The sequence below is a fragment of the Parus major genome, chromosome 4 (genome assembly GCF_001522545.3).
Source record: "Parus major isolate Abel chromosome 4, Parus_major1.1, whole genome shotgun sequence".
NCBI lineage: Eukaryota > Metazoa > Chordata > Aves > Passeriformes > Paridae > Parus > Parus major.
Genome location: NC_031771.1, coordinates 59,602,036 through 59,617,838, shown reverse-complemented (window position 1 = coordinate 59,617,838; position 15,803 = coordinate 59,602,036). Strand labels below are relative to the sequence as shown.

The following is a 15,803-nucleotide window of genomic DNA, read 5'->3' as shown; positions in this document are numbered from 1 at the left end:
ACTCTGTAACAGCCAGGGCAGTGCAGTCTGACTGCAGAGGAGACGTGATGGGCAACAGGAAAACTTGCATGCAGCACATGCACTGAAAAGGTGTTCAGAAGTAGAAATAAGCAGAGGTTATTGGTAATCTTGCATTTCCTGAGTCCTGTTTTTAATTTCATTACATCTTAATAGTTCTGGTGATATCATCAGAAAAAAATCTCCTAAGAGAATTTGCTTTCTTATAGAAAGATGTCCATGGGCAAAAGAGAAATAAAAATGATGTAGCACTAGAAATTTTGGCGTAACACCCCATGCCCTAGGACATGAACTGAAGTGATTACCTGTCTGTCAGCCCTACACGCTCCTCCCTGTTTTCCCATATAGAAAAAAAAAAGCCTCAAAGGACATATTTGACCCACAGATTAAAATTAACTGCTGAAGTTGCCCCATATGCATATCCAAAACTTGCTTATGCACATTTATACAGCAAATGAATGTTTACCTGTGACAGTTCATCAGTGTTTAAATGTCCACTGACTAGAACTGAAAAAAAAAAAAAATGCTATGGCTGAAACTTCTACTGCAAAATAGATGTTTTTTAATATAAGTGTTACAACAAAATATTAGTGCATTTTAAATTATTTTCTGTTGCTTACTCTTTTGTTAACTTGTTTTCCACATTTTAATACTTTCATTTTTTTTCCTAGGACTGAGTAAAACATTAACATAATTTGAAAACTTCAGAATTCGAGGCTTTCACATTTTATTTTGAGTTTTGTGAAATTTGTCAAAGTTTGGAAAATGCGTACCAAATGTTGTAGACTGTTTTTTAATGCAAAGCCAAACAACTGTTCTATGAGCTTTGAAATTTCAGAAACATTTTTGTATGACACTTCATAGAAATGTTGCATGTTTTAATATGCCTACTGCCATTTTGCAAAACTTTGGCAATAAGAAGCATTTTGAAGCTTCCATCTTGGCTACATTCAAATTTTATGGCATTTGAAAAAGCATGTTAAAAAGTGATTTTTACAATTACATTGCAAAGCCTGCCAAGTATGAGTAGAGGATTTAAGAATAAGGTCATACAAGTGCAAGTGTATGACTTCATATTATGCTAAGTTAAAACTGATACTAATGTACTGTTGCTTTATTTCTTAATGGCTTTTGCTTCAAACAGTATTTATAAGCTGGGTTGGAACTGTTGATTTTAATTAATCTGTTGGAGATGGCCTTTTTAAGCATCTTTTAATATTCTGTAGTTAAAGTGCTTTCTTCTTGAAAATTTAGGACATGCAGAGACCCTATATTAAGAATTACATATTTTTATATGTCTATGTTTTGTACCAAAGAGTTTGTTTATTGTTGCAATGCTTCTTTTTTGAGGAGTGGTATAATTCTTGGCTTACAACTGATAAGTTTCTTGTTGCCAAGTTTTGAAACTTTTTAGAACAGTGTTGATCTATTATGAGTATTATTTATATATAGAAACATATTAAACCATTGGATATCATTAGGGACATGATCAGAAAATCACTTTTAATTGTGTTAAAGCCTCTTTAAAAAGCTGGCCCATCGCTTTTGGTAATGGCTCCTTGGATGGTTACTGACTACCTGTAAGCTACTGATTCATTGCAAATCTAAGTAAAATGGGGTTACTTAAATCATCATCTGATCATACCCTGCGATAATAATATCCTGGTTTAAAACTACACCATGAATTGAATTTAAACTGTGATAAAATATAATTACTCTGAGAGAAAATCAATATAACGAGGAAGTTTGCAACATTCTGAATCTTTGAATGTTCAAATGGCATGCTATTTTTGAGTTAAGATGGGTAAAACCCATCCAGAATATAAAAACGTGCACCCATTGTCTGTAAGACTAGAGCCTTGTTTTGTATAAAGAATTAAAAAATCCTGTGTGTGTGTACAGATTTATTAACTGCGTAAAATAGAAGACTTGTTCAAGGCTCAGTGAATTGCAGCTGTTCTAAACTGCAAAACTCTTACAATAGCAATGCTGATGGTCTTAATTATAGTGATGCTAGTGAACATTGCTGCAATTGAAAAAGTTCCTAATTAACATGGGATCTTATTTCAAGGCAGCATTGAAAGAATTGAAGATCTTCATGGAAAATAAATGTGCTGAAAATGTACGTTTTAATGGCATTGCACTTTCTGACAAAAACTTGTCAATTTTGGGTTTTTCCCCAATAGAATTTTTTGAACTCATATCCAAAGCACAAAGTAACAGAGCAGATGACCAACGTGGACTGCTAAGGAAAGAAGACCTTATTCTTCCTGACTTTCTTCGTTTACCACCCACTGGACCAGAACCAACCTCATCTACTCCTGCAGGTCCTAAAGGCCTCAGCAAGCGAGTCTCAAAAAGTGATAGCAGTGATGGATGTACATCACCCAGTGGAAAACAGGAGTCCGTGCAAAACTTTAATGAAAATTCAGTAAAGAAAATGGGTCCCTCAGAAAACAAACATAAATCTGCTTTGGCAGCACTCCACAGCCAGAAGACTTTCAGTGTTCCTTTTAGCCCTCCATTGTCTCCAATTCCACACGCACAGGAGAGCAATGCCACGGTGTGGAAAAGGCAGTCGAGAGAGTTGCAGGCCGAAGGCATTCAGATGGTAGATGATGAAAATGTGGCAGACTTGACTCTTGTGGCTGAAGGAGATATTAGTAGCCCTAACAGCACTTTGCTACCACCGCCACCACCAACGCCACTGTCAGACATCAGTAAGCTCACGGAAGCCAACTATCCACCCCCAACTCCTTTTGCAGGTAATCAGGAAAAATCTGGATATCAAAGATCCAATTCAGGTATTTCTAGATTTTAATAGTGTTTCCTTTTGTGTAAAACTACTTTTCCTTGGCACTGTTAATCAGTATTTGGCACCCATTAAAACAACAAAGAAAATTCTCTCTGCACCTTAATTTTATTTTTTTTTTTAACCAAAAAAAAGAAGGGAAAAAGATTTTAATTGCCTTAGTCTGTTCTAACTGTAATACTTCTGGTTGCCTTTAACAATGTACTTTTGTTTGGATTTGGCATGTAACCAAAAATGGCCACATGCAGACAAACCTTTGAAATACATCCACGTGCTATAATTATCTCATTCACCCTCAGAGTACAAAACAGGGTATCAGCATTTTGAGCTCCATAGCACTGTTGTGTTCCAGATTTTCTGATCCATTTCTCATAATGAGATACATGATTAGGGTTTGGAAGTTTGAGTACTTTAACAAAAACCCTAATTATGTGTTGAAAATTGCAGTATTGTTTATGATTAAAATTTTAAATGGATAAGCCTCAACTTAAAATATATTTCGCTAATGAATTTGTTATTTCTGACTCAAAATAAAAATGTTATCTTTTTTAACCCGTACTTTGCTACATAGAGAAATAGATTGCATTTATCACAGTTTCTCCCAGAATATTCACATATCAAGTAGCTTTCTATTAGATAACTTTAAAGAAAATATGTAACTTTTTTAGGATGTAAGTTTCATGGTCTAGCAATATCCCAGAGCAATATTAGCCCAAGGCTGGAGTATGGAATTTCTTTATAAACATGGACTCTAATAATAATTGCTATTACCAGAAACAGGAATTTGAAGACAATGGGTGTCGTGACATTGACATTTTACAGTCATTGTACTGTGCATTTTAATGTAAAATATAAGAAGAGGTATCTATGTGCTACATTTATTTTTGATGTTTCACAAACATATGGTGCCATATTTGTATGATCACATTTCTTTGTGATGTGGGAATATACATTTTAATTATTTATCTTTTTACACAGAGTATTTGATACTGTTCTTTATCTGTATGGTTGATGATTTGTAAATACTTCTTTGGTTGTTGGATGCTTATAAATGGCAATGCAAATGATTTCATCCTCTTGGTATTTTAAAAGCCAATTCCTTTATTAGTAGTATCTGAGAAATGTTCTATAAGCGCTACCACTTAATTTCTGAAACCGAGTATTGGATGGACTTGTAACCAGTGCCTATGAATAACAGAACCACAAAATGTACTTCAGACATATTGATGTATATATGCATAGATATGTGTTGGTGTCTTTCTGATAATATGTCAAGTGTACAACATAGGTATCAATTTGCATATTTTTCAGTGAGAACTGTTAAAAAAACCATTTGCACTTAAAAAAAAACTTCATGAATTTACAATATTTTAATGCATGCCATAAGTTTCTGTGTAACCACTGAGCTGTAGCTTTCCCTTTTCCCACTTTCTACTTTTTACTTTGTAGAAATCTTTGTGTAGTTTTCACATGTGTTTTGTATCCTTGTTCTCTCAGGAGTAATAAATTCTAGCTCTAGTTACGCAAACTGGTTTTAAGCTTTCATTTTCTTCATCACTTTAAAAATTCTTTCAGTCCTGGATTAAGAATTCTGATTGAAATTTCCTTCTTATAACAAACAGATAAATAGATATGAAGTAGCAATTACCATGAGACAAAGCTGACAAATGTTAGATTTTTAAATAATTTTGGCATCAAAGGGAAAATGCTGTCTTGAGATGCTGATGGGTCACATGTGAAATCCATAGGATTGGCATGTGCTCCAGAAGCCAGAAAAGACAGGAGATTCAATTACTCATAACAGGAGCTCCTGAAAGGAGAATTTCTTCTGTCTTTGGGTTCTTGGGCTAAACTTCATATTCATTACTTTCCTTCTTATTTTAAACTAAAGCAACTCTTGCCTGGTCTTTAAGGAGTGAGCTGGTGATCTCAGCTCATTTGATGTGGAGTAACCAAAGTAACCACCTCTTTATTGTTAGTCTTGGGTAAGCAATGAGGGGTTGGTTGTTGAGTGCTGGGGATCACACTACTCTTTTCACTCTTTGAGATGGGTCCTACATAACAGCACTGTGAAGCCTAATTAAAAAAAAAAAAAAATTCTGCAGAGAGGCTTGTTGTGCTGTTAACTAGGTCTCACTGTGTTCTGGGGGATGAAAATCCAGTTTTTCCAAAAGTCACTGTGTTCCCACATATTTGTGGGTCTCCATGAAAGAAAATAAAGAAGTTGAAAGTCCTTTGGCAGTTCCCATTCTAAAATTATTCAGACTTTTTCACAATAAATAGCTAATATTTTATTATAAGTTCCATATTGAACTTAATTTTTTGAAAATTGATTTTAATTAGCATGTATTCCAACCAGTGTTCTCCACTTTCAGTGGTGAGTGGTGATTGTGTCTTATCATTTTGTCAGTCACTCATGACAGTAAGTAATCAAACTAATTTTGCAAAACTAAAGATCTAAATTTCTTTTAGCTTTCTGACAAATCAGAATTTTTTTTTTAGGAATAACAAAAATTGAAAAAAAACCCCAAACATTCCTTTTTTGCTACAATCTTATTGCATATATTAGCTGTATTCTGTGCTCCTCTCACAACACGCTATTGTTCAATGGGAACTGTATTCTATAAAAGAACGGTGATTTTGTGGAAAAAACACAGGCTAAAACAAAAATTTTCTCTTTTCGTGATTGGAGTTTGCATGGAAAGGTTGTTTGATGATGTACATCATTTTATAATAAAGACTTCTGGAAACTCTCCAGTCAAGAATCGAAATCTCAGAGGACTAAATCATTAATAATGGTTGCTTTTTTAAGTGCTTTAATGGTTCTTCATTCATAACCCCTATCAATGGAAATTGCATTTCTGATTGGTTTATTCAATTAAAATGTTGGGATATAAAGAAAAATAATGATTACATAATTTGAAGAGGTCTCTATTCTTGGTTCCAAATTGGCCTAAGGACAAATTGTGCGTGCTTACCCTGCACATGTTGGGATTATAAATGCTGGGAAAAGGACTGGGAGGAATGAAGAGGTCCCTCAAGTTCTGCAGGGGGCAGTTTGCTGATGTTGTAAATCCAGGCCAGTCTCCATCCCTCTAATGGGTAACACTTGAGGTTTTTTTCACTTGATGATCTAGAAAGCAAAATATGAACAATGAAAGGCAGTAAAATAAGGTTTGCATTGCTCTGATGCACTCTGAGCTTTTGAGAACACATTTTCAAACTCAGTTCTTAACTTTCTGAAATAAGTGAAATGTTTTTATACTGTATTAATATTTAGCTATGAAGTAAATAGCAAATCAGTTAGCAACACAGGAATCATTACTGATTCTAGTTGCGTTACTCATCAAGAGAAAATGTCTTTATTTTGAATAAGCCTGATAGTTCTGGCAAATTTCCCACTTTAAAAATCAGAGGTTTCTGGGATCTGAAGACATTCTTTCATGGCTGCATATAATGGTGGTCCCATCTGTGGAAGAAATAATTATTGTGTGATGTGATTGGCTTGAAGTGATGCATTCATTTTTTTAAGTGTTAAAATGCTGATTTAATCTCCTTGGCTTTTGGGTTTTTTTTAAATTTGTTATATAATTTTCTTATTTTAATTGCCTGGTATAGTCTGGGTACTTTGAATTTTGTCCAGTTTTTCCCAAGGGGTTGGGAACATGTGTTACCAAAGTGCAAAATAGCTGCCATGGGGAAAGGCAGCCTCCCAAACCTTTCGTCTCCTCAAGAGCTGTGAGTATTAAGCCACAGGCCTTGCATTGGGTTGTTTATTCAGCAATATTCCACTGGTCTGAGTTGTTCTTGATGGTTTTTGCCACTATTACAAAGTAGGTGGGCATTTAGTCATGATAGCAACTGGGCTTTTCATGGAATCCCATTTCATGGGAAGTAAGACAATTTGCAGCCATCCAGATTGAAGTGCACAGACTGTAGATTTGAGACCATCAAATTGTTCTTCCCTCTCTTAAAGAAATCCCTTTTGTTTTGGGGGCTTTTCTTTTTTTTCAGCTAGGATGAGAATTATTCTCAAAATGACACTACAGTTTAGAGTCAGTGGAATTGTCTACCAAGTATGAAGGTCCTTTTTTTAAGGAGATGTATAGACTGGATCCAGCAATGCAATCAAAAAGTGTATTCAAAACTACCTTTTAGCAACATACAATGCCATTGGTTAAGACAGAGAAAATAAAAGCATGGTGAACTCTATATAATTACGCTTTAGTAAAATGTCTATGAAAGCTAAAGAATTAATTTAAGCAGTCTAAAGTTATATAGCTGCTTTTTTTTTTAATAAACAGCTTTGTTTCTGAAATAGATATGCAATTGTAGCCTCAAAATAAACTTGCTTCCTTTCTTATTGGAAAGAAATCTTTCAGAAATGGAATAGTTAGTACCAGCGCTAGGATTTGTTGTGAAAGATAAATTATGTGGAAATAAAATGCAGGGTCTGGGACTGGCTATTGTTCCTAAAGCCAAAAAAATTTTAAAACTATAAAAATCAAAAAATCCCCAACTGCTCTTTTAAAATTATTCACAGAGAGGATGCAGTACTCTACAGCTGAAGAATAGAGATGAGATAATTAGACTAGAGATGAGTGGTATTTCTGTGACTTTCACTTTTTTGGCCACTAAATTTTTCAGTTCTAATGTTAATGAATTCCAAGTGCAAAAAAGATTTATGACAGTTAAGGAGATTAAGAGCAACATGTCTGTTTTCAAAATTTGAAAATAAACCTTTGTTTTTGTAATAAATTATATAATATTTTAGAGGACTAATATTTTATATAATCTCTTAATTCACATGGCATATTTTAGAGATAGTTCAGTGGTGTTCCCTGTGTAAATCAAGATAACCACATGAATGAAACATAAATAAAAAATTAAGAAAATTAGGTGATTATAACTTAAAAGATGTAAGAATAATGTAAAGCATTGTTTTTAACAAAGGCTATTTTCTTGCAGTAACTTACATCCGTTACTGGTTCTGTGTAAATTTATAGAAGATAATTGGATTCTGGATCAATATAAATAAATAAGTACTCATGAGAATCCAGAAATACTAAGGTTGGGATGTGTTAATCTTCTTTTAATCAGGGTATGATTAAATGTGAGAATTACATGTAGTACATGTTGTGATCATCAACAAACAGGGGAGAAGGAGAGTTTAGAGTAGACAAATGGGAAGCAAGGAGGACCTTGGGGGATGACTATTTGAGATATAAACTTATTCTGATCAAGCAACAAGATTAACAGTTTAGAAAGAATTGCAGGTTTTATCACCAACTGGATGAAATGTTAGAAAAATGACACCTGCCCTTTGAACCAAATGCACAGGAGCCTAAACCCAGATCGAGGCCAACCCATGGCAGCATTTTGATGATGAAATGAACTTTGCTGAATTATCGGTTGAAATGTAACTGGTAGTCCAGCAAAACCACATTTTAGACTTTCATAATTGAAAAATAACCTAATGAATGGCAGATTAAATTAAATTAAAATGGATTCAAGTAATTCAATCCACTATTTCCCAACAAAGGGCTCTCTGCAGCAATTACACCTGCTGTTACTCACCACTGATGGAAAACCAAAACAAAGTTTAACAATAAATGCTGGAAAATCACACTGAAGGCTGAATATGTGTAGGCTGCTGCAGAGTTGTTTTATCATGTCTACTGCTTGGAAAGTAATCAAAAACGGTTTCAGTTTTAGCAGTGGAGAAATGGAAAGTTTGAGCAAATTGGACAGTGTTATTGAGGATGTACATGTCTGATGTCTGCCTGGATCAAAATTCAGAACTTTTAATTTAATTTATTCTTGGACTGTCCCTGGCTTTTGAATTACATTGTGTGCAGTTCCCTTCAGCCACGGACATGAAGGGGTCCTGCCTTGAGCAAACACAGGTTGCAGTGTTCCCTCTTTGGCATCTGTACGCCTCTGGTGAGCTCCCTCTTCTGTGTGATACTCCAAATTTGTCTTTCTGAATAATGTTTGGTGCTTTGTTCTTCTCTTGAATGCTTTGGAGATGAGTGCAATGAAAGGATTTCCATTTGCTGGTTTCTAAACTTAATGCTGCAAATGTATTCCCAAAATTCCCAGGAAAAAGGTAAATAAACTGGTAATGTAGAATATTGCTGCTTTGTAGAATAACCCATTTCCTGGCTCAATGCCTTCATTTTACTGAGTCAGATTTCAAGGCACTGAGCATATGCTGTAGTTGCTGTTTCATCATGCAAGTGAAATTCAGCATATAAAGTCAAATTTCCTTTGAAAAGATTTAGCATAAACTGTAGGTAGGAATCTTTTATTAAATCCGCTTTCTTCTTGGTGCTGGATCAATTAGGAGATAAAAAGAAGGAAACTGCCAAAGAAAATTTAACCTGTGGTATTCTAAAACTAAAATGTAAAGTATCCTTTTCCCTTCAGAAGCATAAATCACTTTACAAACTTAAAAAAAAAATAAAAATATGAAGATACTTGCAGTAGTAACAGTATGTCAGCCAGTGTGGAAGTCATTCATCCACCACTTAAAAGAATCTGTGTGTGGGAGGGCTAAAATGTAGAAGTAACATTTCCTAACAGTTTAGGACAGGATAAGTGTCTTTCCCAGACTGAAGCTGCCAGACTGCATCCATGTTAAGAAGTTATACTGACATATTTCAGGACCCTGAAATGAACACCCACTATAGAAGTGACCATCACAGGGCTCTTTTTTTCAGCCTCATGTAAGAAAATGCTCTCCCAGGCAGTGTGATACCACCTTGGGACAGGCTCCATGGAGCCAGAGACTGGAGCAGTGTCTGCCCAGACTCCCATGTTCACTGCACATGTCCCCAGAGCCTTTCTGCTTTGGAGACTGAGAATGACTGATGACATTTTGGGGGTGGTATATGTCTGTAAATCACCAGTTCCAGGAGTTGCCCCTGAAAACTTCAGGCTTCTTTTCACAAGAGTTATATTCTAAGTTTTATGGAGTACCTTCAAACAGATTTTTATCTGCTGTAAGTCAGTACAAAATCATTAATCAAAATTCCATTTAACTGAGATCAGATCCTCTCTGACATTACAAGTCAAATGCCTGGGGTCAATGACATGAAAATCAGTAGGATATTCTTGTTATCTTTCAGTAGAGCTGAGAACTATCTAAATAGTTAATGATTTTGGCAAGAACAGTAGGATTTTAGCAAAGGTAGAATGATGAGTGAAACACTCAATTTACATGAAAGAGACTTGATTAAAAATCATAACAAAAATTTAGCACTATTTTTCACTATTGAAAATAAATGAATTCATGGTATAGAAACAATATAATTGCAAGGTGTTGTGAGAAGACCTTTAAATCCCCAAACATCTGCATTAGACTTAGGGTTATGCAATCCTATCATCTACATTTTTGGCAGTCAGTGCTGCTCCTGAAATTTCCAGGTTTTTTGTGACCTCATCCCTGTGTGGAATTTGGCCAAATGCTCCCTTATTCCTAAACTACTTGGAAGACAATGTCTTGTAATTCTTGCTTAGATATTAAAGTTTGAGGAATATTTTGTACAGAAGAAGATTTCCCTTTGTCTTTCTTTATAAAGGTAGTTCTCCATAATAATAATATTAAATTTAAAGTGCTCGAGTAATACATAAAATCCAAATATCACAAAAAGAGAAATGTTGGTAACAGAAATCAGGAGATGAACCAAAACAGTGCCTGATTGTAGTCACCTTTGGAAAAATGCAGATGGGTGCAGCTAAGCCTTCTAAGCAGTCATTTGCCTGTGAGTCTGTAACACAGCAGAGCTCTGGTTTAAGGACAAAAGATGACTTCCCATCTTTAAATCAGCTGGAACATATTAATGAGATCAGACTGAAAGAAAATTCCCTGAGAGCTGTGTGGAATGCTTAGCAAGTGAGGAGATTACCAATAGGTGTGAATGTGGTATTCCAGCCTGGAAAATGCACCTGTGTGACTGCTGCCATAAGCAGTGTCTTCCTTTCTCTACTGAAGTTAGGTAGGACATCTGAGAGATTAGATCTGGGAAAAAGTAATGACGTTCCTGACATGCTTCATACATGGCAAAGCATCTACAGAGCTCTCCATGGAGGTATTCATCCCTTCAGTCAAGAATATATAAAGAGAAATTTTACCTGTGAATGCCCTCTGCACCTTAGAGGGTCCCTGCACAGCTAAGGGTCTTCAGGTATTTGTTACTCCAAAAGAAAATGTGAGGAGACCAGTGTCAAAGTGTTGCAAACTTCTTTGAAACCTCATCATAAAGCTCCACTGAGTACATGTAAATCTTGAGTCTACTTAAAACTTGTGGGATACATTTATACATAAGCTGGTTTGGCAAATCTCGCCTATTATTAAATAGTCTTGCTCCATAAAAGCTTTCTCTTAAAAAAATGAGGAAAAAAATTATATTGAAATAATTTTTCTGTGTAGTGCTACTCTTGAAAACAACTTCCTGTTTGGTGAAGATGAGCTAAGATCTTTTCTACCCTAACAGGAAAAATGAAATCATCTTCACAATATCATCTCTTAGTAATTCCATATTCTTTTGAACAGGTATTTTAGACAAGATATTCTCTAATGCTGCCCTGCCTCTAGCAGTAATTTATTTGATGCTACAGAGAGATTGCTCCTGAAAAGGACATTAATAGAAAAATATGTTTATAATGTGGATGTTCTTGTTCAGATGAGCTTGTGTCTTGGGAAGCCTGAGAGCAAACATTGACCTTATTTTTGCAGTGTTCCTATTAGACAACTTGCACACCCAGTTGCTTTGAGTGATGATTCAGTGACACTGTAATTCCAAGACTTAATGGCATTTCTTATATTTAACTGCAGAAGGGCTTAACACCTAAATAAATACAGCAATACTTGCACCTTCTGTAGTGTTCCTCAGCAGGAGTTTCCAGCTCCTTCAGCTCTTGTGCCCTGTTAATGCAGGCTGCGTTTTTTGACTGTGGAAAATGTTTCAACCTAGTCCAGGTCAGCAGATATGAGACCTTCCACCCCAATCAAAGATGTGCCTTTACAAGACACTTTATAGGAGGATGCATTCTCAGTGCTAGGACAGCTGGATGACTCATACTCTGTCAATGCCATATATTTGTGATAATTTGTCATTAGGAGGCATTTCAGCAATTTGTAGCTCTTTTAAAGCAACTTGAAAGGAGAGTCACAGGTCTTCCTCAAAGGGCGTAGAATAGTAGATTAAAGAGATCAAGAGAACAATTTAGTACACTCATGTTAAGATAAACATTCCAGAACAGAAGAACAGCATTTTGCAGCACAGCCATGCAAGCAGCAGTTAAATTTTAGCCAATTTTCGGTTTCAGTAGGGAGATTAAAACACAAAGTGTAATATAGTTCCATTAAATGTTAGCTGCTATTTAGTAGGCTGGAGTCATGCTGGGCTAACAGGGTTGGGAGCTTTCTGCCTCTCTCTGCTCAGCTGATTTGTTTGGAGTTTGATCTAATTCCTCTGAAAAAACAGCAAGCATTACTGAGTGAAATAACCACATTATTCATGTGGAGCTTCATTGTAGCTAAAACACTAAACATTGCACTACTTAGGATTTTAACTTATTTTTCTTAAATAGAAAGCTTTAAGCCTCAAGAAGACCCTGGAGTGATTTGATTGAAACTGTATGAAAGTGCTTTTTTTGTCTTTTTCATTTGCATTTCCTCCATTCTCCATATCAAAAAGTTCTTGATTACGGTGATTATACATGGAAATTTCTTTTCCTTGCATAAAACTGCACCAATCACTTTGTGGAATAAGCACAAATAAAAGATTTGAAAGACAGGTATGGGATTTAACCACACCAGTCTCATGGGATTTGTGTGGCTAAACATGCTGGTCATGCACTTGCATGTACTGTGGCACAACATTTGAGAATGCTTTGTGTAAAGCCTGTCAGATAAGATGGTGTCTTTTAAAGGATGGATAAGAAGATATATGGAAAAAGGAAATGATATATGAAATGGAAGCCCCCTACTCAGATCTGCTTTTGTGGCTTGAAAGTTTCTCTTTTTTTTTCTTGGCTCTCAGTCTGATCTTATACAAGCAGTTCTCTGTCTCTGAAAATGCTGCCCCTCTTTGTAGCATTTTAGGGGGAACCTCAACTATGGAAACCATGTTGTGAACTGTGGTACAAATCCTGAAATCAACTCCTTCATCCTTCCTTTCTTGCTGCTGTTGACACAGGCAAATCAGCTTCTGTGCATTTGCTTTAAGAAGCTCCTTGTCCTTTGCAGGATCACATCTAATACAAAATTGGCTTTTGGCAGCGCAAGGATTTAAACTACAGCTCTCTTGGGATAGTGATGACTTTTTGTGTGTAGTCCAGAGAACAGGCCTGAATCCTGGCAACTGTGATTTTAGATGTAACTCAGGTGTTTTGAGTGTTTAAAGCCCTCAGTCCTCTGAGGGTTGTGCAGCCCTTCAGAAGGACCTCAGTAGGTTGGAGAGATGGGCAGAGAGGAACCTTCTGAAATTCAGCAAGGGCAAATGCAGGGTCCTGCACCTTGGGGAGGAACAAACCCATGGCCCAGCACAGGCTGGGGCTGACCTGCTGAAAGGCAGCTCTGCAGAGAAGGACCTGGGGGTCCTGGTGGACACAAGGTGTCCATGGGCCAGCAGTGTGTCCTTGTGGCTGGGAAGGTCAATGGAGTTGTGGGGTGTGTTAGGAGGAGCAGTGCCAGCAGGTCAGGGAGGTGATCCTGCCCTCTGCTCAGCCCTGGTGAGGCACATCTGCAGTGTTTGTCCAGTTCTGGGCTCCTCAGGACAATGAGCTCCTACAGCAGTTCCAGCAAAGAACTACTAAGCTGGTCAAGGGTCTGGAGAGAATCTCTCTTAGGAGGAAAGAATCAGGGAACTGGGCCTGTTCAGCCTTGAGAAGAATCAACTTGGAGGAGACCTCGGCCATGTTTGTAAATATCTAAGGGGAGGGTGCCAGAGGATGGAACCAGGCTCTGCTCACTCGTGCTGAGCAATGGAACACGAGGAAATGGGCAGAAATCAATGCACAGGAAGTTCAAGTTGGGTATGAGGAAGAACTTTACTGTTCTGAGCACTGGGACAGACTCAGGCTGTGGGGTCTCCCTCACTGGAGATATTCAAGAATTGTCTGGACACAATCCTGTGCCATGTGCTCGGGGATGACCTTGCCTGATAGGGAGGTGGGACAAAATGGTCCATGGGGTCCCTTTCAACCTGACCCATCCTGTGATTTGGTGGTTCTGCCAAGTTGTTTCCTTTATTTTGTCTTGTAAATTGTGGCCCATAATTGTTCTGTTGCAGTTAAGGACAGTGAACTGGAACTTCAAGTAATCCCTTATTAGTCTGCTAGAGAATTAAGTCCTAGCCAAGTAAAAATACTATCTCATCAGGGTCTTAAAGACCAGTTCAACTGAGGGAACATCTCCCATTCTGCCCCAGTGGAAAGTCTGTATTCTCCTCTTTCATCTTTGGGTTTGCTGGTGTGAGAATTTTTTTGTTCTAGAGGTGTACAAAATTATACTAAGTAGTTACTTTTAATGGAGTTTTTGAGAAAACTCTGAAAAATGCTACATTAAGAAGATACAAATTAGTATTTCACATTTATCTCTGAGCTCTAGTGTTTAGTTACCTACATGGTACATCAATAAGTCTCTTTGATGGGTGAATATCCAGCTGACTACCATTAGGGCCTCAGAGAAGGTTGCAATATTGAAAATTACTAAAACCAGAAGGTACGTAACTCTCCTGTTTTGTGTTTTTTTGTTTTTAATTCTTCTGTTAGGTGCAAACAGAAAGAGAAATGATTCACAAGGGACTTCAGGAAACTCCTGTGAGCAGCCCTCTCACAAAGCAAAGCCCAGTAGAAGCTTTAATCCTCCTGGTGTGAGAGGGAACCCCGAAACCGAGCTCCCTGTAAACAGGATAATCGATGTGGATGGGGTCAAACTGGAGGACTCTGGCACACGCTCCTGTGATGATTCTGAAGGCAACCTCAGCTTTGAAGGTTACATCTCTGAACTGAGATCTTGCCAAGGGAGGATGAGGACTGGAGTTTACAGGACATCAGATCTTCCATCTCTGATAGCTGTCAAGAGCGAGAAGAATAAGGCTACTGAGAATCAGTATAAAGCTACTTTTGTTTAAATCTCTGCTTTTAATTAAATTTTCTGGTACTTTGCTTGGCATCAGCAGCAATGGAGATATGTCTTAGAGACTTGTTTCTGCAAGATATAAGTGATTTTCAATATCCACTTGCCTTCAAAGACCCTGCTAGAGACCATCACTTCTGATACGAGTTGGAAGCCCTAGAATGAAAAAGTAGTATTCCAATGAAAATACCGAGCTATTTGGTTTTGCTTTTTTCCATTTCTGTATTATTTTCCCTGAGATGATTCCATTGAACAGTGCAATTAAAATTATGATTTCGACCTCTATTCTTCTTGTCTTTATTACAGACAAACTTTTTATTTAAGATAATTTCAGTTTAATCTTCTAATGGTTTCCCCTTGTCTTCAAGCTTCCCTGTGTTTCAGTAGATTTTTGAAGTGTAAGTAAAATTAGTTACTGGTCTGAAAAAGATTAGGAATATTTTCATAATATTTTCCTGTTTCATAACATTTGGGAAGAAGTCCAAGTGGAATTCAGTCTTGTCTAATGCATTGCCTAGATATATGCAATAAGACCATAGTTATACCAGCAGCAAGAAGCAAAAACCCAACAACAACAACAACAAACCAACAAAAAAAACCAAATCAAACAAATTAACAAACACACCACCACCCAACAACAACAAAAAAACCAAACCAAAATGGTGCATTTCTTGTGCTGGGAATAGTAGCTGCTTTTGTAGCCAGCACTGGTGATGTTTCCATACCAGAGATAAATATCTAATTACACAGTGGTGTGATGGTCATTGGGTCCCTCCTCATCATTGCTCTCAGTGCCTTTTCACTTTGGGGAAAGGTCATTTGGTT

At 36.8% G+C, this 15,803-nt stretch overlaps 1 protein-coding gene across 9 annotated transcripts in view; it reads left to right on the top strand.

Annotated features, from left to right (window-relative positions):
* Positions 1 to 15,264, top strand: part of RGS12 (regulator of G protein signaling 12) — an 85,116-nt gene extending 69,852 nt beyond the window's left edge. For 3 of the 9 annotated variants that reach the window (XM_015625017.3, XM_015625016.3, XM_015625014.3), the window contains 2 exons: positions 2,205 to 2,822; positions 14,612 to 15,264. In XM_015625017.3, the coding sequence (XP_015480503.1) occupies positions 2,205 to 2,822; positions 14,612 to 14,973 (980 nt within the window). In that variant the 3' untranslated portion in view covers positions 14,974 to 15,264. Of the gene's footprint in view, positions 1 to 689; positions 4,359 to 14,611 lie in introns of those variants that run through there. The other 6 variants (XM_015625013.3, XM_015625011.3, XM_019006414.2 and 3 more) reach the window with 5 other exon arrangements.
* The last annotated feature ends 539 nt before the right edge of the window (positions 15,265 to 15,803 follow it).